Source organism: Poromitra crassiceps (genome assembly GCF_964638095.1).
Source record: "Poromitra crassiceps genome assembly, chromosome: 6".
In the NCBI taxonomy this organism is placed as follows: Eukaryota; Metazoa; Chordata; class Actinopteri; order Beryciformes; family Melamphaidae; genus Poromitra; species Poromitra crassiceps.
The window spans coordinates 61597612-61620111 of record NC_139627.1 but is presented as its reverse complement, the minus strand read 5'-3'; the positions used below and the strand labels follow the sequence as shown (position 1 = coordinate 61620111).

General features: G+C 45.1%; 1 protein-coding gene across 1 annotated transcript in view; it reads right to left on the bottom strand.

The window, feature by feature from the left end:
- The window catches only part of fer1l6 (fer-1 like family member 6), a 113214-nt gene that overhangs the window by 27512 nt on the left and 63202 nt on the right, over positions 1-22500 (bottom strand). The window contains exons 32-39 of the mRNA XM_083638767.1: positions 21740-21784; positions 17813-17910; positions 15362-15490; positions 14010-14144; positions 7127-7254; positions 5659-5829; positions 3240-3394; positions 1933-2075 (exon numbers count right to left, since the gene is read on the bottom strand). Coding sequence (XP_083494893.1) covers positions 1933-2075; positions 3240-3394; positions 5659-5829; positions 7127-7254; positions 14010-14144; positions 15362-15490; positions 17813-17910; positions 21740-21784 — 1004 coding nt within the window. The remainder of the gene's footprint in view (positions 1-1932; positions 2076-3239; positions 3395-5658; positions 5830-7126; positions 7255-14009; positions 14145-15361; positions 15491-17812; positions 17911-21739; positions 21785-22500) is intronic.

Below are 22500 nucleotides of genomic sequence, written 5' to 3'. Positions count from 1 at the left end.
CTTCAAAGTCTATTATATTAGCGGAGCTTTAGTGCATGTCACAATCAAAGTCTGCGTTGGATATGAGTCTGTTACTGAAGGACTGTCTAAAGTTACCGCTTTTATTCACATCAGTCATTTGATTTCTGCTGCCGTTTCTGCCTCCACCAGCCTACAGCAGCTTATACTCAATCAAATCCGCATGTCTTTTTTGCGAGTAGAAGTAATATGTAATCTCAGTCTAAATTTACAAAATCAGTAGGGCTATTTAGATCATAGATTTAACATTAGAATAGGCTCTGAATCAACACGGTGCGGGCGTAGTTTTCATTGATAAAAATAGCCTATAAAAATAGCAGCTCTGTTGCACACAGAGCACCTTAGTGCGCTTTGGAGATGTTTATGGTTCCTTTTTACGCCGGTGATTTAGTGATATTTCTCCATGCAGCGTTCAGCTGCAATCGGCAGGGTCAAACGTGCTACTTGTGAGCAAATAAAAATTCATAAATATAAAAACATATTCCAAAGTGGTAAATAGGCTTAATTTAATTATGTACAACAATTGCAACACTTCAGTCCTCGATTAATTCAACAGGAGCCCTTAATGTTTTTTTTTCTTTTGTGATTTTCATTTGAATGCCATCTATTTTTCATATGGGCATAAGTTGCCATGGAGTTATATTTCGGTAAGAAGTGAACTAGGGTCGTAGCGGCAAACCCAGGGTTAAACCTGAAGTTACCTCGCTAAGCCACTAATCTTGCTTTGTGGTATAGGCCTCAGATTGATTGTATTGGATGGCTGGGGGGAAGTGGTGACTGATGAGCCATTCAGTTTTCCAGACATTTTGTAAAATACTTATAAAAGGTTTACTTGGTCAAATGAAGCGATTCATATTTAGAATCAGGAGAGACAATATAACATGAGTAGCTTCAGTGCTAATGGGGAGCTGGGGGTGCTAATCTGGCCTTGACTGAATCTTATTTTAAATTCTAGTACAGATCTCCAGGATTCCACAGAAACCAAACATGTCAGTCTCCATGTTTAGTCTCCATTGACAACACCACTGTGCTTCCCTCCCAAACAGCTAAGAACCTCGGGGTGATCCTTGACAACCAGCTGTCTTGCTCTGCCTACAAAGCTGCGACAGCACGCTCCTGTAGGTTCTCTCTCTACAACATCCGCAAAATCCGCCCCTTTCTCACCAGGGAAGCGACACAACTCCTGGTCCAGTCACTTATCATCTCCCGCCTGGACTACTGCAACGTGCTCCTGGCCGGCCTACCTGCCTCTGACATCCGGCCGCTTCAGCTCATTCAGAACGCTGCAGCCCGTCTGGTATTCAACCAACCCAAATTCTCTCATGTCACTCCCCTCTTCCGGGACCTTCACTGGCTTCCCACCTCGGCATGCATCAAATTCAAGACACTGGTTCTGGCCTACAGGGCAGTACACCAGTCAGCTCCCCTGTACCTGCAATCTATGGTCAGGTTCCAAACCTCTCACCGCTCCCTTCGCTCCTCCACCCTTGCAGGTCGCCTCGCTATGGGGGCTCAAAAGTCGCTCATCCCGTTCACGACTCTTCTCGTCCCTGGCACCTCAATGGTGGAACAAGCTCCTGGCGATCTTTCGGCAAAGACTAAAAACACACCTTTTCAGGCTCCATCTGGGCCCTTCTTGAACTAACATCTTTCTCTCTCTATCTCTCTCTCTCAAAAAGACAAAAAACTTTACCATTATTCCTTCAGAAGTTGTAGCTGTCATAGACTGTGTTGCATAGTTGATTTCTCTATTGTTGACAAAAATGTGTTATTGTAAGTCGCTTTGGATAAAAGCGTCTGCCAAATGACGTAATGTAATGTCATGTCATGTCAGGCTGAACTCCTGGGAACTGTGTGGAGAACGAAGCTCAGGACATGTAGATGTGATGTCATGGAGCATGTCCAGTGCGGTACCTGCTCCATGCCAGGCCGGGCCTTGTGGAACAGAGAGCGGGTCTCGATGTGTTCCGGCACCAGTCTGCAGCCAACAGCAGGCAGCTCAGACCAGCGGTGCAGAATCTTCAGGGACAGATGCTCATAGGACTCCACAGGCTGGTCTGACACACACACACACACACACACACACACACACACACACACACACACACACACACACACACACACACACACACACACACACACACACACGCACACACACACACATCAGCATCACATTCGCACACCACACAACAGGGTTATTATTGTGAAAAAAATCAAATTGAACTAAAACTCAATATTTTATTTTTATTTTGGGGGGGGCACCCCTCCCCCCTTTTATTGAGACATGAAAGTGGAGAGACAGGAAACATCGGAAAGAGAGAGGGGGTCCCGGACCATATTCAAACCATGAACGTGGTAAGCGCCGTAGTCCACTGAGCAACCTGAACTAAAACTACCTACAGTATGGGGACACCTCGGCATTCCGAAATGACTGCACTTCGAAATACCGGCATTCCGACAAAATTGAGATCTGTCTCGCCATTGCGAAAGAACCCTCCCCCAGATCCTAACCCTAAACCTAACCTCTCCCACCCCCCACGCCTAAGCCTAACCTCCCCCAGAACCTAACCTCTCGGCGAAACATTTTTTGGAGATAAAAAGGGCCGCCTCTCCGAAAGCATAGAAGTCAATGATCGGAATGCCGACACTTCAGAATGGCGAGCTGACCCCCTACAGTATTGACCTCTGGTGAAGCCTGATGGTCCACAGAGGTACTGCAGGGGGTCTGCCAATTTTTGTCAAAATAATTTGTGAAATAATTTGACAAAAATGATTTAAAAAGCGAATCTGATGAAGCAATATGTGAAATGTGCTGTTCGCTCCTTCTCGCTTTTTGAATGTGATCTATTAATAAAAAAATCTGTGTCAATCCTGGTGTGCGCTGGATTATAAATCTTATTATAGGCAACGCTTAAAATGCATTAAGTTATTTTAAATCATAGGGAGTCCCTGATAGCCAAGCGGTCCTTGGGCTGAAAAAGATTGAAGACCCCTGAGCTTGAACAATGATGCTCAACCTTTTTCATATCAAGGACCTCGAATTGAGTCCACATCAGAGTCATACATTAGATAGATTAGATAGATTAGATGATCAGCAGCACTAACTGTGTTCACTTCTTGTAAATGAAATCATGGTTTAAGTCAGATGATTTATTTTGTTGGAGACTAAAACTGGTTGAGAAGCAGTCCTCCAGGCTGAGGTGTCAGTGAAGACTCTGTACCTTCATCCATGAACAGCGTCTTGCCGGTGAACACTCTGTCCTCCATGGTGATGCGTCCCGGTCTGAAGTGAGGCCCGTCCAGCCTGTTGTCTCTGCACAGCTGAGACAGCAGCTCTGACGGCTTCAGGCTGTCCCTCCAGGCATTATACCCATCACTGACAGAGGGACAGACAGACAGACAGACAGACAGACAGACAGGCAGGCAGACAGACAGGCAGACAGACAGACAGGCAGACAGGCAGACAGACAGGCAGGCAGGCAGACAGACAGGCAGACAGACAGACAGACAGGCAAACAGACAGACAGACAGACAGACAGACAGACAGACAGACAGGCAAACAGACAGACAGACAGACAGACAGACAGACAGACAGACAGGCAGACAGACAGACAGCAATTTGAGGTTCAGCGTCTTCCCCCAAGGACACTTCGACATGCAGACTGGAGGAGGCGGGAATCTAACCACGAGCTTCTGATTAGTGCACAACCCGCTGTACCTCCTGAGCCACAGCCACAAAACATCTGAAAACTAAATACAATGAAAAGAAAGATGGCGGGCAGGCTGTATCAGCCCCAGCTTAGTTTCTGATTGATGTAACGTAACACACCTACGTCATTATCAGTGTTGGGCAGTAGCTTGCTACAAGTAGCGAAGCTACATAGCTTAACTACATTTCTCAGTAGCTTGGTGGTAGCTTCACTACTTTTGAACCAAGGAGCTTTTTCAGTAGCTAAGCTATTTATAGACCCAAGTAGCTTGTAGCTTCCCGCAAAAGCTACAAGCTACTCGCCAGAGAGCAAAGCATGCAGTGGAGATTTCTGCTGTGGTTTGGATTAAACAGGAGGAGACATTGCATATGTCAAGTGTGCCTGTGTAGCCAATAAAGCACTTCCAGTTCCATTATGACGGACAACAAGTGTTGTTGTCTCACCCGTGCCTCTCTTGCAGCAAGACCCGGCACTACTCTGCCTCTGATTGGGTTGGGTTTAGGCATGAAGACTGATGATTGGTTAAGGGTAGGGCAAAATATGTCATGTGCTAGCGAAGTCACATCAGCAATGAACTTTGAAAGATGGCAGAGCCAGAGGGAGCCACTGGCAGTGATGAAGAAGACATTCTGTTTTTGAATATTGTGCCAGTGAGAGTTTCAGTGTGTTTTATAATATAATAAACAATCAAAATGAGTTTTTTTTGCCTGCCTATTTGTTTAGTGGAAAGTTGTTCTTTGACAAGAAGTTGATTTCAATGTGAGAAAAAAGTAGCTTTGATGTAGCAAGCTGCTTTTGCCATGTTGCTCGTAGCTTAGCTTGCTACATTTCTCTGGGGATAGCTTCAATGTAGTTTAGCTATATTTAATCAAGAGTAACTGATAGCTTAGCTTACTACATTTTCCAAGTAGCTTGCCCATCACTGGTCATTATTACCACAACAACCCGTAACACACCTACGTCATTAACCACAACAACCCGTAACACACCTACGTCATTACCACAACAACCCGTAACACACCTACGTCATTATTACCACAACAACCCGTAACACACCTACGTCATTACCACAACAACCCGTAACACACCTACGTCATTATTACCACAACAACCCGTAACACACCTACATCATTAACCACAACAACCCGTAACACACCTACGTCATTACCACAACAACCCGTAACACACCTACGTCATTATTACCACAACAACCCGTAACACACCTACGTCATTAACCACAACAACCCGTAACACACCTACGTCATTACCACAACAACCCGTAACACACCTACGTCATTACCACAACAACCCGTAACACACCTACGTCATTACCACAACAACCCGTAACACACCTACGTCATTACCACAACAACCCGTAACACACCTACGTCATTACCACAACAACCCGTAACACACCTACGTCATTACCACAACAACCCGTAACACACCTACGTCATTACCACAACAACCCGTAACACACCTACGTCATTACCACAACAATCCGTAACACACCTACGTCATTATTACCACAACAACCCATAACACACCTACGTCATTACCACAACAACCCGTAACACACCTACGTCATTACCACAACAACCTGTAACACACCTACGTCATTACCACAACAACCCATGCAGATAGATTGGTGATGTCTGGACACACAAATCCGATCTGATTCCTTGCAAATAACAGTGCGGACAGTCTGTCTTAAAGATCTGATTTGAGAAACCAATTGGATTTGCCTACAGTCAGTGTAAACAAGGCTTATGTGTTCTTTCTGGTATGAACACCACAGAAGGAGAGATCCAGCATGTTAGACACAGGAAATGTAGTGTACTACACAGGAAGTGTAGTGAACTACATGACAGGTAAAACAAAGATCACAGACTTCTCTGTGATTCAGACCGAAGGAAAGCTCCAGACTCACACATGGTATTCAGCAGGAAGCCCGCAGGTGGCTCTGTGTCGGCTGTAGAATCGGTTCTCCAGGTCGATTCGAGTCTCTCCGATCAGGTCGTCTCCTCCCACCAAGTCGTAGTCGTAGATAAACACTGACAACAGAGACTCCTGAGGAAACGTCGCCTGGATCTCAAAAGACCTGGAGGAGAGAGGAGAGCATTTCTGAGCTTTTTGAATCTTTTTATAGTTTTGATCGCTGTCTGGGTTTACTGACCAAATGCATCCAGTAGTTGTAATAATTGATCTATTTCAATCTTGACTTAAGCCTCAGCTGTTAACTAGTCAGTCAGTGAAATGCTTAGTTATTTACCATCCAAACACATGGTTTAAAGGTATAGTACCATAGACGGTATAATAAATATGAGGTCATTATATCAAGTGAGAAGTAGGGTCATTTTCCCATTTACTTCTATACAATCAGACTTATTTTTGTGGCCAGTGGAGTTTCCCCCTGCAGGCCATTCGAAATAATGCAGGTTTAAGACACTTGCGCATACTATGCAAAAAAACGGCATGGTTTCTACATGAAAAAAGGCACATGGGATTAGCATAAAGTGGGCGTGTCTGTAAAGGGAGACTCATGGAACCCATTCTCATTCAGATATGTGGAGGTGAGAGGTCAAGTAAGGGACCCCTTTAAAATGCCATGCCCGTTTTCCCCCTGACAAAATGTAGTCTAACTTTGGAGCGTTATTCAGTCCCCTTCCCGAAAAGCTAACATGTCAGGGTTGATACCACTGGATGCCTTAGTGCAGGGGTGCCAAAATTCTTTCCCATGAAGGGCCAAAACTCAATCTGGGTGCAGGCCGAGGGCCAAAAATAAACATTTTATTAAACGGAATTACATTAAAATGTATTGTGTTTTATAGAAAATTACCATTCTAAATCTAAAATAACATTTCAATATAATAATCTACTTTTTATCTGTTTGGTAATTGTAATAATTTGCAATTGGTTATATATATTTAGAAAAACATCTGCATATGTGGGGAGCTTAAACATTTAATCAGTAAACACCCAGTTAAAAACAGTTGTATTTTCCACCTTTGTAATCAATCAGGAGCGATCAATCCTCAGACAGCAATGCCTCACACCCGTGTGATAGAGTCGGGGAGAGAGAATACCAGCTGCACAAAATTAACGTTAATAACGTTAATAAAAAAATGATTAATTAATTAATTTTTCCCAAATCCGTGGCGGGCCAAAACAAAGTTTGGCCCGCGGGCCCCAAATTGGTCAGCACTGCCTTAGTGCCTCTAGTTTCATATGATATCAGTACCTTCGCTTTCAAAACCAGCGTGCTACAGCCTCTGAAAGACAGTCATATCAGCCAAAGATAAAAAGACATCAAGGAGCAAAGGGGCAGGTGCTTGAGCACGTGCCAGAGGCGGTCAGTTGGTCAGTTGGTCGGTTGGTCGGTCAGTCAGTCAGGCTACCTTCCAAACACAGGGTTCAGCTGTTTGGGGATGTAGTTGTCTCTGTCTTTGATCTCTTTCTTGCCGAGCCGCAGAACAATGTAGGGGTCAGACTTTCCATCTGAATCCGCCGGATGCAGGTTTGACGCCTGTGAAGAGAGGAACACAATAGAACAGAATGTGAGGGTGCAGGTTCTGTGAAGAGAGGAACACAATAGAACAGAATGTGAGGGTGCAGGTTCTGTGAAGAGAGGAACACAATAGAACAGAATGTGAGGGTGTAGGTTCTGTGAAGAGAGGAATACAATAGAACAGAATGTGAGGGTGCAGGTTCTGTGAAGAGAGGAACACAATAGAACAGAATGTGAGGGTGCAGGTTCTGTGAAGAGAGGAATACAATAGAACAGAATGTGAGGGTGCAGGTTCTGTGAAGAGAGGAACACAATAGAACAGGATGTGAGGGTGCAGGTTCTGTGAAGAGAGGAACACAATAGAACAGAAAGTGAGGGTGCAGGTTCTGTGAAGAGAGGAACACAATAGAACAGGATGTGAGGGTGCAGGTTCTGTGAAGAGAGGAACACAATAGAACAGGATGTGAGGGTGCAGGTTCTGTGAAGAGAGGAACACAATAGAACAGAATGTGAGGGTGCAGGTTCTGTGAAGAGAGGAATACAATAGAACAGAAAGTGAGGGTGCAGGTTCTGTGAAGAGAGGAACACAATAGAACAGGATGTGAGGGTGCAGGTTCTGTGAAGAGAGGAACACAATAGAACAGAATGTGAGGGTGCAGGTTCTGTGAAGAGAGGAACACAATAGAACAGGATGTGAGGGTGCAGGTTCTGTGAAGAGAGGAACACAATAGAACAGAAAGTGAGGGTGCAGGTTCTGTGAAGAGAGGAACACAATAGAACAGGATGTGAGGGTGCAGGTTCTGTGAAGAGAGGAACACAATAGAACAGGATGTGAGGGTGCAGGTTCTGTGAAGAGAGGAACACAATAGAACAGAATGTGAGGGTGCAGGTTCTGTGAAGAGAGGAACACAATAGAACAGGATGTGAGGGTGCAGGTTCTGTGAAGAGAGGAACACAATAGAACAGGATGTGAGGGTGCAGGTTCTGTGAAGAGAGGAATACAATAGAACAGAATGTGAGGGTGCAGGTTCTGTGAAGAGAGGAACACAATAGAACAGAATGTGAGGGTGCAGGTTCTGTGAAGAGAGGAACACAATAGAACAGAATGTGAGGGTGCAGGTTCTGTGAAGAGAGGAACACAATAGAACAGGATGTGAGGGTGCAGGTTCTGTGAAGAGAGGAACACAATAGAACAGAATGTGAGGGTGCAGGTTCTGTGAAGAGAGGAACACAATAGAACAGGATGTGAGGGTGCCGGTTCTGTGAAGAGAGGAACACAATAGAACAGAATGTGAGGGTGCAGGTTCTGTGAAGAGAGGAACACAATAGAACAGGATGTGAGGGTGCAGGTTCTGTGAAGAGAGGAACACAATAGAACAGAATGTGAGGGTGCAGGTTCTGTGAAGAGAGGAACACAATAGAACAGGATGTGAGGGTGCCGGTTCTACACCTGTGAAGAGAAGAACACAATAGAACAGGATGTGAGGGTGCAGGTTCTGTGAAGAGAGGAGCACAATAGAACAGGATGTGAGTGTGCAGGTTCTGTGAAGAGAGGAACACAATAGAACAGAAAGTGAGGGTGCAGGTTCTGTTAAGAGAGGAACACAATAGAACAGAATGTGAGGGTGCAGGTTCTGTGAAGAGAGGAGCACAATAGAACAGAAAGTGAGGGTGCAGGTTCTGTGAAGAGAGGAACACAATAGAACAGAATGTAAGGGGGCAGGTTCTGTGAAGAGAGGAACACAATAGAACAGGATGTGAGGGTGCAGGTTCTGTGAAGAGAGGAACACAATAGAACAGAATGTGAGGGTGCAGGTTCTGTGAAGAGAGGAACACAATAGAACAGGATGTGAGGGTGCAGGTTCTGTGAAGAGAGGAACACAATAGAACAGAATGTGAGGGTGCAGGTTCTGTGAAGAGAGGAACACAATAGAACAGGATGTGAGGGTGCAGGTTCTGTGAAGAGAGGAACACAATAGAACAGAATGTGAGGGTGCAGGTTCTGTGAAGAGAGGAACACAATATAACAGAATGTGAGGGTGCAGGTTCTGTGAAGAGAGGAACACAATAGAACAGGATGTGAGGGTGCAGGTTCTGTGAAGAGAGGAACACAATAGAACAGAATGTGAGGGTGCAGGTTCTGTGAAGAGAGGAATACAATAGAACAGAATGTGAGGGTGCAGGTTCTGTGAAGAGAGGAACACAATAGAACAGAATGTGAGGGTGCAGGTTCTGTGAAGAGAGGAACACAATAGAACAGGATGTGAGGGTGCCGGTTCTACACCTGTGAAGAGAAGAACACAATAGAACAGAATGTGAGGGTGCAGGTTCTGTGAAGAGAGGAACACAATAGAACAGGATGTGAGGGTGCAGGTTCTGTGAAGAGAGGAACACAATAGAACAGGATGTGAGGGTGCAGGTTCTGTTAAGAGAGGAACACAATAGAACAGGATGTGAGGGTGCAGGTTCTGTGAAGAGAGGAACACAATAGAACAGAATGTGAGGGTGCAGGTTCTGTGAAGAGAGGAACACAATAGAACAGAATGTGAGGGTGCAGGTTCTGTGAAGAGAGGAACACAATAGAACAGAATGTGAGGGTGCAGGTTCTGTGAAGAGAGGAACACAATAGAACAGAATGTGAGGGTGCAGGTTCTGTGAAGAGAGGAACACAATAGAACAGAAAGTGAGGATGCAGGTTCTGTGAAGAGAGGAATACAATAGAACAGAATGTGAGGGTGCAGGTTCTGTGAAGAGAGGAACACAATAGAACAGGATGTGAGGGTGCAGGTTCTGTTAAGAGAGGAACACAATAGAACAGAATGTGAGGGTGCAGGTTCTGTGAAGAGAGGAACACAATAGAACAGAATGTGAGGGTGCAGGTTCTGTGAAGAGAGGAACACAATAGAACAGAATGTGAGGGTGCAGGTTCTGTGAAGAGAGGAACACAATAGAACAGGATGTGAGGGTGCCGGTTCTACACCTGTGAAGAGAAGAACACAATAGAACAGGATGTGAGGGTGCAGGTTCTGTGAAGAGAGGAACACAATAGAACAGGATGTGAGGGTGCAGGTTCTGTGAAGAGAGGAATACAATAGAACAGAATGTGAGGGTGCAGGTTCTGTGAAGAGAGGAACACAATAGAACAGAATGTGAGGGTGCAGGTTCTGTGAAGAGAGGAACACAATAGAACAGAATGTGAGGGTGCAGGTTCTGTGAAGAGAGGAACACAATAGAACAGAATGTGAGGGTGCAGGTTCTGTGAAGAGAGGAACACAATAGAACAGGATGTGAGGGTGCAGGTTCTGTGAAGAGAGGAATACAATAGAACAGAATGTGAGGGTGCAGGTTCTGTGAAGAGAGGAACACAATAGAACAGAAAGTGAGGGTGCAGGTTCTGTGAAGAGAGGAACACAATAGAACAGGATGTGAGGGTGCAGGTTCTGTGAAGAGAGGAACACAATAGAACAGAAAGTGAGGGTGCAGGTTCTGTGAAGAGAGGAACACAATAGAACAGGATGTGAGGGTGCAGGTTCTGTGAAGAGAGGAATACAATAGAACAGAATGTGAGGGTGCAGGTTCTGTGAAGAGAGGAACACAATAGAACAGAATGTGAGGGTGCAGGTTCAACGCCTGTGAAGAGAGGAACACAATAGAACAGAATGTGAGGGTGCAGGTTCTGTGAAGAGAGGAACACAATAGAACAGGATGTGAGGGTGCAGGTTCTGTGAAGAGAGGAACACAATAGAACAGGATGTGAGGGTGCAGGTTCTGTGAAGAGAGGAATACAATAGAACAGAATGTGAGGGTGCAGGTTCTGTGAAGAGAGGAACACAATAGAACAGAATGTGAGGGTGCAGGTTCTGTGAAGAGAGGAACACAATAGAACAGGATGTGAGGGTGCCGGTTCTACACCTGTGAAGAGAAGAACACAATAGAACAGGATGTGAGGGTGCAGGTTCTGTGAAGAGAGGAACACAATAGAACAGGATGTGAGGGTGCAGGTTCTGTGAAGAGAGGAACACAATAGAACAGAATGTGAGGGTGCAGGTTCTGTGAAGAGAGGAATACAATAGAACAGAATGTGAGGGTGCAGGTTCTGTGAAGAGAGGAACACAATAGAACAGAATGTGAGGGTGCAGGTTCAACGCCTGTGAAGAGAGGAACACAATAGAACAGAATGTGAGGGTGCAGGTTCTGTGAAGAGAGGAACACAATAGAACAGAATGTGAGGGTGCAGGTTCAACGCCTGTGAAGAGAGGAACACAATAGAACAGAAAGTGAGGGTGCAGGTTCTGTGAAGAGAGGAACACAATAGAACAGAATGTGAGGGTGCAGGTTCTGTGAAGAGAGGAACACAATAGAACAGAATGTGAGGGTGCAGGTTTGACGCCTGTGAAGAGAAGAACACAATAGAACAGAATGTGAGGGTGCAGGTTCTGTGAAGAGAGGAACACAATAGAACAGGATGTGAGGGTGCAGGTTCTGTGAAGAGAGGAACACAATAGAACAGAATGTGAGGGTGCAGGTTCTGTGAAGAGAGGAACACAATAGAACAGAATGTGAGGGTGCAGGTTCTGTGAAGAGAGGAACACAATAGAACAGGATGTGAGGGTGCAGGTTCTGTGAAGAGAGGAACACAATAGAACAGAATGTGAGGGTGCAGGTTCTGTGAAGAGAGGAACACAATAGAACAGGATGTGAGGGTGCAGGTTCTGTGAAGAGAGGAACACAATAGAACAGAATGTGAGGGTGCAGGTTCTGTGAAGAGAGGAACACAATAGAACAGGATGTGAGGGTGCAGGTTCTGTGAAGAGAGGAACACAATAGAACAGAATGTGAGGGTGCAGGTTCTGTGAAGAGAGGAACACAATAGAACAGAATGTGAGGGTGCAGGTTATGTGAAGAGAGGAACACAATAGAACAGAATGTGAGGGTGCAGGTTCTGTGAAGAGAGGAACACAATAGAACAGGATGTGAGGGTGCAGGTTCTACACCTGTGAAGAGAGGAACACAATAGAACAGAATGTGAGGGTGCAGGTTATGTGAAGAGAGGAACACAATAGAACAGGATGTGAGGGTGCAGGTTCTACACCTGTGAAGAGAGGAACACAATAGAACAGAATGTGAGGGTGCAGGTTCTGTGAAGAGAGGAACACAATAGAACAGAAAGTGAGGGTGCAGGTTCTGTGAAGAGAGGAACACAATAGAACAGAAAGTGAGGGTGCAGGTTATGTGAAGAGAGGAATACAATAGAGCAGAATGTGAGGGTGCAGGTTCTGTGAAGAGAGGAACACAATAGAACAGGATGTGAGGGTGCAGGTTCTACACCTGTGAAGAGAGGAACACAATAGAACAGAATGTGAGGGTGCAGGTTATGTGAAGAGAGGAACACAATAGAACAGAAAGTGAGGGTGCAGGTTCTACACCTGTGAAGAGAGGAACACAATAGAACAGAATGTGAGGGTGCAGGTTCTGTGAAGAGAGGAACACAATAGAACAGAAAGTGAGGGTGCAGGTTCTGTGAAGAGAGGAACACAATAGAACAGAAAGTGAGGGTGCAGGTTATGTGAAGAGAGGAATACAATAGAACAGAAAGTGAGGGTGCAGGTTCTGTGAAGAGAGGAACACAATAGAACAGAAAGTGAGGGTGCAGGTTCTGTGAAGAGAGGAACACAATAGAACAGAAAGTGAGGGTGCAGGTTCTGTGAAGAGAGGAATACAATAGAACAGAAAGTGAGGGTGCAGGTTCTGTGAAGAGAGGAACACAATAGAACAGAAAGTGAGGGTGCAGGTTCTGTGAAGAGAGGAATACAATAGAACAGAAAGTGAGGGTGCAGGTTCTGTGAAGAGAGGAACACAATAGAACAGAAAGTGAGGGTGCAGGTTCTGTGAAGAGAGGAACACAATAGAACAGAAAGTGAGGGTGCAGGTTCTGTGAAGAGAGGAACACAATAGAACAGAAAGTGAGGGTGCAGGTTCTGTGAAGAGAGGAACACAATAGAACAGGATGTGAGGGTGCAGGTTCTACACCTGTGAAGAGAGGAACACAATAGAACAGAATGTGCGGGTGCAGGTTCTGTGAAGAGAGGAACACAATAGAACAGAAAGTGAGGGTGCAGGTTCTACACCTGTGAAGAGAGGAACACAATAGAACAGAATGTGAGGGTGCAGGTTCTGTGAAGAGAGGAACACAATAGTACAGAAAGTGAGGGTGCAGGTTCTGTGAAGAGAGGAACACAATAGAACAGAAAGTGAGGGTGCAGGTTCTGTGAAGAGAGGAATACAATAGAACAGAAAGTGAGGGTGCAGGTTCTGTGAAGAGAGGAACACAATAGAACAGAAAGTGAGGGTGCAGGTTCTGTGAAGAGAGGAATACAATAGAACAGAAAGTGAGGGTGCAGGTTCTGTGAAGAGAGGAACACAATAGAACAGAAAGTGAGGGTGCAGGTTCTGTGAAGAGAGGAATACAATAGAACAGAAAGTGAGGGTGCAGGTTCTGTGAAGAGAGGAACACAATAGAACAGAAAGTGAGGGTGCAGGTTCTGTGAAGAGAGGAATACAATAGAACAGAAAGTGAGGGTGCAGGTTCTGTGAAGAGAGGAACACAATAGAACAGAAAGTGAGGGTGCAGGTTCTGTGAAGAGAGGAACACAATAGAACAGAAAGTGAGGGTGCAGGTTCTGTGAAGAGAGGAACACAATAGAACAGAAAGTGAGGGTGCAGGTTCTGACAATATAAGACTATCTAGTAAAATAGAGCAGAGCAGGACTCACGGAGACGATGTAAACCCGGATGAGGACCTTCATGGGAGAATTGGGAGGGATTCCTCTGTTGACTCTGAAGTGTCCTGAGTCGGGGCCTTCCTCCCCATCCTCATCCTCAGTCAGTTTATACAGGCAGAACCGCCCCTTCAGCCCAGGACACACACACACACACACACACACACACACACACACACACACACACACACAGGACTGGAGCCATCATCAACGTAAGCCAAAGGTTCCAATAGAGAGCCGCAGGGATGATGTATTTTTGTAGTTGGAACGCGGAAGTCCCGAACTTCCTGGTTCTTCACTGTTTCTGTCTATGGGATTTTTGAATGGGTTTTCGGCGCAATGCTTCAAATAAGGTCTCTGGGCAACGCAAGCTTATTCAAACGCAAACCAGTGTTCAGCGGGATAATCTTCACACATGAGGACCACTTTCATGAGTTTTGAAGCGTAAATGCGAGCCCATAGAAGTAAAAAGCTCGTGCTAAGCTAATCCAGAACTACACACAGTGTCGCATAGGCTTCCACGTCACGTCACCGCTCAACCTGGAGTGTTGTTGATGTGTGCGCTGCTGTGCACTGATTTCCCCGGGCTGAATCAGGTGAGGGAAAGAGAATTTCCGTGTTCGTCCTTTGAAGTGATGACGTTATTGACGTATAATATCCCCGTCGACTCAACACTGTAGTCTCATTTAGCCGTTTGCTAGCTAGCCGCCCTTTTAACGGCACGTAAAAGCTTAAAAACTCATGAAAGTGGTCCTCATGTGTGAAGATTATCCTGCTGAACACTGGTTCGCGTTTGAATAAGCTTGCGTTGCCCAGAGACCTTATTTGAAGCATCGCGCCAAAAACCCATTCAAAAATCCCATAGGCGAAAACAGTGAAGAACCAGGAAGTGTTAGCATCGATGATTTCCGGACTCATTCCTGCAGCTCTCAATGCTTCCCAAACACAACAGTGATGCAACCTATGCAGTTCATGAAATGTTTTCCATGGAAGCTCTTAAGCCCAGTTTGAACCAAATATTCACGACGAGACGAATTGCAACCAAACCCTGTGACTTGACAAGCAGAACTGCTGGCGACGCCATCAGCTGGCTGGAGTGGAGATGAGACGGGCCAGTTTACACTGCTGAAACTTTTCCCTGCAACGTTCTCAAATGGTTTTGTCTCGTTCGTTGCGAATCATTGGTGTAAACTGAGCTTTAGGGCCAGAGACCCTGACTACATCTATGTAGCTCTCACACTATATTATAATGTATGGGTAAAGTCAAGTGTGTGTGTGTGTGTGTGTGTGTCTGTGTGTGTGTGTGTGTGTGTGTGTGTTGTGTGTGTGTGTTGTGTGTGTCTCACCTTGAACTTGCCGACGAACCTCTCCTCGTTACTCCCCTCCTCCTCATTGGCTTTCCCTCTGTACAGCTCGAAAGTGTTCACCCAATCATTAAAAGGACCAAACTCTGCCTCCAGCTCCTTGTTGTACAGCTGAGGAAGAGGAGGAGAGCGTCAGCATCACAGAGCTCAACATGTCACTCTGCCAAACTACCACTGCCCCCCGAGGCTTAAAGGAGAACTCCACCCAAAAACAACGTGGATTTATTTTGCCCATGATCTCACACAAACTGTCAACAGTTTTGCGGACATTCATTTAGTTTGACAGTTATTGAGGGTTGATTTGAGTTCGGTTGTGGACCAGTGATGTAATTTAACCCATTGATACCTGATGCAGCATTTGCGTGTATATCCCTCATTTAATAATAATAATAATAATAATAATACATTTATTTTATAAGGCGCCTTTCACGGCACTCAAGGTCGCCGTACAACAAGAAAAAACAGTTACAAAATACAATCAAAACAGTTAAATTACATTACAAAAGCACAGAGCTTGCAGCAGAGCAACCAGCGGGAAATGTGTCTACATACGCCTGCCTAAACAGGTGTGTTTTGAGGTTTGTTTTGAATGAGTTGATGTTGATGGCGTCGATGTTCCTGATGTCGGGGGGGAGGGAGTTCCAGAGGCGAGGGGCAGAGCGGCTGAATGCTCTTGCCCCCATGGTGGACAGACGGGCAGGGGGGACAGTGAGGTTGATGGAGGAGGCAGACCTGAGGGACCGGGTGGGGATGTTGAGGTGGAGGAGGTCGGACAGGTATGGGGGGGCGAGGTTGTGGATGGCCTTGAAAGTATGGAGGAGGATTTTATAGTCTATGCGTAGTTTGATGGGGAGCCAGTGGAGTTGGTGTAGAACGGGGGTGATGTGACTGATGACAGGGGTTCTGGTGATTATACGGGCAGCAGCATTCTGGATGAGTTGAAGCTTATGGAGGAGTTTGTGGGGGAGGCCAAAGAGAAGGGAGTTGCAGTAATCCAAGCGGGAGGTGACGAGGGAGTGGACCAGGATTGGGGCGCTGTTGGGAGTGAGTGAAGGGCGGAGGCGGTTGATGTTGCGAAGGTGGAAGTAGGCGGACCGGATGGTGTTGTTGATGTGGGTATGGAATGATAGGGTGCTGTCGAGGACGACACCCAGACTCTTGACCTGAGGGGAGGGGGAAACCAGGGAGTTGTCTATGGTGAGGGTGAAACTGGGTTGCTTGGAGAGTGTGGACTTGGAACCAATGAGGACTACCTCTGTTTTGTCACTATTGAGTTTAAGAAAATTGGAGGTGAACCAGGATTTGACTTCCTGTAAACAGGCACAGAGGGAGGAGGGAGGGAGGGTGGAAGTGGGTTTGGAGGAAACGTAGAGCTGGGTGTCGTCCGCGTAACAGTGGAAATGGATGTTGTATTTATGGGAAATCAGATCAAGTGGGAGGAGGTAGATGATGAAGAGGATAGGGCCAAGGACAGAGCCCTGGGGAACACCGGAGGAGAGGGGGGAAGGATGAGATGTGAATGATTTTAACTGTATGAACTGAGTATGGCCAGAGAGATATGAATGGAACCAGTCTAGGGGTGTGTCAGATATACCAATGGAGGCTAGGCGGTTAAGGAGGGTGGAGTGAGATATGGTGTCAAATGCGGCGCTCAGATCGAGGAGGATGAGGATGGATAATAGTCCGGAGTCAGCTGCCATCAGGAGGTCATTTGTGATTTTGAGGAGGGCTGTGTGCATTTGTGTTCGTATCCCTTTAAGACCGCAAACTTAAAGGGATACACACACAAATGCGGCATCAGGTATCAATGAGTTAAGTTCAAGTAGTGCTAGGGGACGGAGCGTCTGAAACGATTTTGAAAACGCACGTTTTTCGTGGTTTTGGTGACACTGCATATTGGCACTGACCAACATAATAATAACAATGGAGTGTCTATTTGTGCCCGGGAATAGACACACCGTACAGGCTAGGCTATTTACCCTATTCACAAGTTTAATTAAATTACTTAATAATTACCTTTGCGAGACAAACGTTCTGAAGTTGTTGTGTACTTTCTACGCCGTTACTCAGGTATCAACACTATTGGCATTCCCCACCAAACATCATCACAATCACTTAATACTTGACGCACATTTTTAAATATGAAAACATCTTTATGCCATAAATGTTAACATACATGATGTAAAATATATTTCTGACTCATCGTTTAAGTCCCTGTGATGTGCAGAGGCGGTGGGTAAATCCTGCCACTTGCCGCCGAAAACTGCAATTATTACGGGTTCCAGTGCCGAAGCGTCTGGAAATCCTATTGTATTTGCTCTGTTTATTCTTCTTCTTATTTTTCTTCTTCTGTAAAACGGTATACATGTCAGAAAGCCTAAGGCCCACAGTAACCAAACCTTGCACTTACAGTAGCCTACTTGTATTGAGTACCTGCAGTGTGGCTAGCTTAGTAGGCAGAATCAGGCTTTGTTCTGGAACCGCTTTTCCTTTCTGCTTCTTCTTCTTGTCTCCGTCTGACGGGCCGCTGACTGGTGAGGCCACAAGACATTTATTATTTTCAATGAAGGGCCGTGACACAAAGAACACTGTTCTTCATGCTGGGCTGTAGCACATTTCATCAACAAGATAAGAGATATTCAGTCAGTCAGATGGAGAAGATGAAACCGGTCAAACTGCCTCACGTGTAGCTAGATAAATGTATCAGGGAGACTTGTGATGCCTGTCGGGCAATAATAATTAGAACAATAAATCAATAAATTTGAACTCTAACCTGACCCGAACTGAACTGAACATGAACTCTTGTGTTCATCATGTACTTCTGTTATTGTGGTCGTCTGGTCGACGCATTGTTGGTTATAAAGTAAAGTAAAGTCCCACTGATTGTCACACACCTGAGTGTGCGAAATTTGTTCTCCGCATTTGACCCATCCCCTGGGGGAGCGGTGAGCAGCAGCAGCGCCGCACTCGGGAATCATATGGTGATCTAACCCCCCAATTCCAACCCTTTGATGCTGAGTGCCAAGCAGGGAGGCAATGGGTCCCATTGTTATAGTAGGCTCTTTCACACCGGCTTTGAAAGCCGAAAAATGCAGGGAAAATAGGATTCGCGCCTCCGATGTGAAAGTCGTGAACGCGCGTTGGTGGATAATTGTTTTACGCCTTTTGTCCCGCCACGGTAAGTAGTAACAGCGCCGGGTTACCTGGCAACCCGCCTCCATTTGAAAGCATCGTCGCAGCGAGCCGGAAAAGGTGCGAATGGTCAGCTCATTCATAAAGAAATTACAGGGGAAATCACCTCATGTATCAAGAAAGTGCACGAGTGAAAGTAAAAAAAGTAGCCTATACAATCATGACTGCAGGGACGCCAGGAGGAATGCTCCGTGCGGTTAGGCTTTATGCTCAAACGATGTTGATATTAGTAGGTCAAATTAACGGATATAATAATAAGCTTCAGAGGGCTATAGCTGTCTGTGGCGAGTTGGTCTGAGGATATTCCCTCTCGAAATCAGTTCAACATACAGTAGGCTAGGCTACACTAACCTATGAAAATATTAATTTGAGCGAGGAGCTGAGTGGAAATGCCTCCAGCGGCTCGCCTTTCAATCCGGGAGCAGTGGCTGTCGCCTGAAAGGACACCGCGGGACGGGAACGTGGTCGTCCTGCTGGCCTGTGTGTGAAAGCAATTTCTGTGGCGAGGCTGCCAGGCTTTGCAGGCTTTCTGCAAAGCCTTTTTGCGCGATCTGTGTGTGAAAGAGCCTAGTCTTTGGTATGACTCGGCCGGGGATCGAACTCACAACCTCCCAGTCTCAGGGCGGACAATCAAACCACAAGGCCACTGAGCTGGTATGTTCCATGATTAAATAATTACTGGCATATTTAAAGAAAGACAGTGATTGTAATGACACCTGTCTACTAATTACATGTATGTTTTGTTGTATAATGCTTTAGAGAGGACATTTCATCTATTTTAAGGGGTTGTCCTTTGCTTGTGTTGTAACTACTTAAATACAGTACAAAATCTCCCTCCTCTTTTTCTTCTTTTGGTTTCTTCATCTTTATCATTTGTAGCTTCTTCAACAACACTTGGTTACTGGTGAAGCTGGAACAGCTCGAGCACTCGGACAAACAACTAGGGCTGTCACATCAAACTTCTTTATTTTTCTAGCTAATCGAGGTGAATTTCAGGTTTGAATGCAATTTCCTATCTTTTCTGAGGTAAAAATGCAAATGAACCAGCGTCATATTCTCGAATGCTTCATATCCACTTTAAGTTCCCTATAATAAAACAAATCTATAATGTGTTTCAATTTTATGTAAAGACTGTTTTCATAATAATGTGTGACATGTTTTTCAGATGGCTGCTGACACATTGCAATGAAATCCTCTGAATATCCAAGGAGACCATGTTGATCCCTCTCGTCTAGAATAAGATCTAAGGGCGTTTTCACACTGGGAACCATTACTTTCGTTCCGTGCCCGAGTACGATTGCAACCACCTCCCCTCTCCCCTGCTGGTCAGCTTTCACATTACAAATGTCTTCTGTGCCCAGGAACCCTTGCCTATCTACAGACTCCCATAATAGGTGGCGCTATGCACCTAGTTGGCTTGTGATCCGCCAATAAACACAACAAAGAAGAAGAGTAGGCTAACGTTCATTACGTGACATTTCAACATTTACCAAGTGGATTATGTGAACAGTTTATCCTGTGGTCTGGACTTTTGTTACTGTGATCTAATACGTTTGTTTTCTATACAGTGATGAACCAGCCTGGCATCACCAAACCAATTCACTTTGCACTGCGTTGTATTTGCAAATGAGCTAGCTGGTAGCTAGCGTCAGGTTCCCAGGCTAACAAAAGTCCAAACACAGTGAAGAAATAGCAGTCCGCTTCAGTTTTTGGGTACGCTTGTGTTCACACTCAAGTGTACCCCTCCCGGGGCACACATGAGACGTTCCCCAGACCACCTTTTCAAGTGGACCCAGGTACGGTTCGGTGCCCGGGTACGGAACACAACGTTCACACTGATCAAACAAACTGGACCTGCCCGGGTACGGAACACAACGTTCACACTGATCAAACAAGTGTGCTTCGGAAACGGTCCCGGCTCCCCAGTGAGAAACCACCCATAGAGATCCTTGCACAACCAGAGAAGTGGCACCTCTACTCCTTCCACCATCAAAGGGATGTAAAAAAGCAGAAGCTGAAGGGCAGCAGTGAAAGAGCCAAACATCCACCAGAACAACCAGAACTTCAGCTAGCCAAACATCCACCAGAACAACCAGAACCTCAGCTAGCCAAACATCCACCAGAACAACCAGAACCTCAGCTAGCCAAACATCCACCAGAACAACCAGAACCTCAGCTAGCCAAACATCCACCAGAACAACCAGAACCTCAGCTAGCCAAACATCCACCAGAACAACCAGAACCTCAGCTAGCCAAACCCAGAGGCATCTGTCTAGAGCAGTGTTTCTCAAACAGTGGTCCACGGACCACCAGTGGTCTGCGGGCGCCCCCTAGTGGTACGCGAGTAGATTTATCTTTTTTCCCTTTTTTACACCTCCCACTATCCAATCAGAGAAATGTTTACATTTTCTGGGAAACGGAAGGTCCGATCACAATGCCTATTAAAGACTATATGTATTTTTTCACCCCGAATCCAATGCCGCCACCCGTGAGTCTCTACGACTTACGATTGCGTAGATACATCCACTCTGCATGCAGGGCTACAGGAGAGAGACAGATAGGCCTACAGTGGGGGTTGGGAGTTCCAAGTTATTGACCAAACACACTATTTCAGTTATTTCTGTCACAATATAGAGCCAGTTAACACTTATTTGAACACAGAAACTGAATGCTACTTTAAGATGGCAACAGATAGCCTATTTGACTTTGGCAACATTGTGCATTTATTGAACTTGAAAAAACTTTCTTTGAACTTTGAATAGGCTATATTTGAACTGAAAAGGAAAAATAAATAAAGGTCAATGGACTAACTAAAATAAATTATATATATATTTTATATCGGTTATCTTGTTTTCATAATTGTAGGAAGCCAAAAATGTGATTCATTTTACAGCCTTAATGCTATTTGTCATTTAATTGGCCTGTAATTTGTAATTTACAGTTGAAGTAGTAGCCCTATTGTTTTTGGGGATGTTTTGGGAGTTAGGTGGTCCCCGAGTTTTTTTTTATTGGTTAAGTGGTCCTTGGTCTGAAAAAGTTTGAGAAACACTGGTCTAGAGGGTTGAACCAATGAAAGCACCAAGACCCCGGCAGTCCCCAGTGCCTCCAGACTAAACACATCGATAGAGGCTGAAAACAGTCCCTGAGCGCTGGAACTTTTGTCCTTACCCATGGAGTGTACTCCCTCGCTGAGTAAGTTCTGGTACGGGGAAACTGCAATACACAACAATGTGTGTTTGGATCAGGATGTATTGCAGTGTAAACCTGCCTAAACCCATTTCATTTACAGAATACAGTTTACACCGTTTTTAGGCTGACCTATATTCATAGAATACATCAGGGTATTTCCACGTCATATCATGTAGAGTTATATGAAGATGTCATCTTTCAAGTTTAATATAAAAAAAGTACATGTTTGTCAGAAAATATAGGCTAATTGACTTCCATTTATGTTGGTTGTTTTTTCCCTTATGAAAATGAGAAAGATCAGAACAACCAGCTAGAAACAGAGCGGTAGCCTACCTTGTGGTATGGCCAACATGATCTCACACAAATACGTGAAATGAACACAAAGTCGAGTGATTTACGTGCTGTGGACAATGGTTTAACTTTCTCCACCTCGAATGTAATTACCTTCGCCCCACAACGAATCAAAATACGTTTCAAAGGTTGGTTAAGGGTTACATTTAGGCAAGTAGATTGGTTGAGGTAAAAGTCGAGACAGATACAGCCGATTAATGTCTCCTAGTATTTGTGATGTGTCCCGCACAGTCGATGTCTCTATTCATCTTTTCTCTTATAAATGCATAATCCAAGTTTGTTCTTCTGTTCTATATTAAATATTCGTGTGATGTATAGTATTTGAAAATGAAATGCTTTTAAATAGGCTATGTCTCATTATCATAAAATCCCTTTACAATGATAAATAG